At 56.2% G+C, this 1,229-nt stretch overlaps 1 protein-coding gene across 1 annotated transcript; it reads left to right on the top strand.

The window, feature by feature from the left end:
- Positions 1 to 137: 137 nt before the first annotated feature.
- On the top strand, positions 138 to 407 carry FIBRA_07105 (uncharacterized protein; the record flags this gene model as incomplete). The annotated part of the gene is made up of 2 exons (XM_012328801.1): positions 138 to 328; positions 392 to 407. 2 exons carry the CDS (start codon positions 138 to 140, stop codon positions 405 to 407), a joined length of 207 nt encoding a protein of 68 aa, XP_012184191.1.
- Positions 408 to 1,229: the final 822 nt, after the last annotated feature.

Below are 1,229 nucleotides of genomic sequence, written 5' to 3'. Positions count from 1 at the left end.
GCTGCAGCTGCTCGGACCACGTCTCTCTCCCGAGCCGCATCACCTCCCCAAATCGCCCGGCGCCTAGCCCACCTTCCGAATACGACCAACGTCCAGCACATCCGCTCCCCTTTGCTGCTTTCGTGCACGTTGCCGGCATGCTCGGACAACAGAACACCGCCTGCGCCGCCACCCCAAACCAGCCCGCCGGAAACCCGAGTGCGCTTGTCGCCCACACCACCATCATAACCCCCTTCCTCCCTTCCAGGGACGCGGCGTGGGCGGCATTCATCTCTTCAACACATTCGGACCCCAGCGATTATGATCACCTTCTCACTCTTCGACGCATGTGATTCCGCCCATCCGCTTTTCTGCCCTCTTCGCCGTTTTGGGAGGACTGACTATCACATAGGATTCTGCCAATTTGATCAGGCGTTGTCTCAGCCCTTTGCTTCAGAATTCTCAACATATTTGTGTGCCTCTAGAACACTCTATCATCCGAAGCGATTGGCGAGAAATGCAAAGGCAAGTGAATAGGATGCAAGAACCTGTTCGGGAGATCCGTTGCAGAATGCCCGGTTCCCCTTGATTCTCATCCGAATAAGCTGATCAATATAATGAGGGTATGACATCGTTCTTGCACTCTGTAGGTGTGCCCGATTATAGGAAAACCAAAACTTGTTGCAGAACCCCCATGTGATATGTAGAACAGATTATCTGCTCGCCCTTGTCCTGCAAGAAACGCAGCCCAAATGCCCTTTCAGTACTCGGCGCCGCTAATACAGATCATCCAGGGACTAGCCACAGAACAGCGTTTGAGTTGCCACCTTCTCTCGCAAGTAGCTCTCGCCGGCCGTATGCCCCTTCCCATCCTCCACCATGATGCGATGCGGCGGACCTCAGCCCGCGCGAGATAGCAACTTGGAGATAAGAAACTCAACCTTCCTCGCGTCTGCCCCTCTCGCTCTTCTTTCAGGGTCCGTTCTTACTTGCAATAGCTCCTCCAGACTCCACCGTATGTCCGTACCAGCCTGTCCTGGTACTGCAGATCTGCGCTCATTCCTGGGAGCACCGTGGCGCTCCCGCCCAGCTGGAAGCACGAATGCTTACAGTGCGCTCTCACTGCTCTTTGATTCACCCAGCACACTCGCAGGCAGCCCGGGCTGGTCACGCGCGGGTTCTGCCCAGCCACGAGAGATTGGGTGGAGCCGTCGGGATTGTCTCCGCGATGCTTGCAGTTGATCGCAGGC

The sequence above is a fragment of the Fibroporia radiculosa genome, assembly GCF_000313525.1.
Source record: "Fibroporia radiculosa TFFH 294 genomic supercontigs, scaffold11939, whole genome shotgun sequence".
Lineage (NCBI taxonomy): Eukaryota > Fungi > Basidiomycota > Agaricomycetes > Polyporales > Fibroporiaceae > Fibroporia > Fibroporia radiculosa.
Note: the sequence above shows the minus strand (reverse complement) of the source record. Positions and strands in the feature narration are given on the sequence as shown.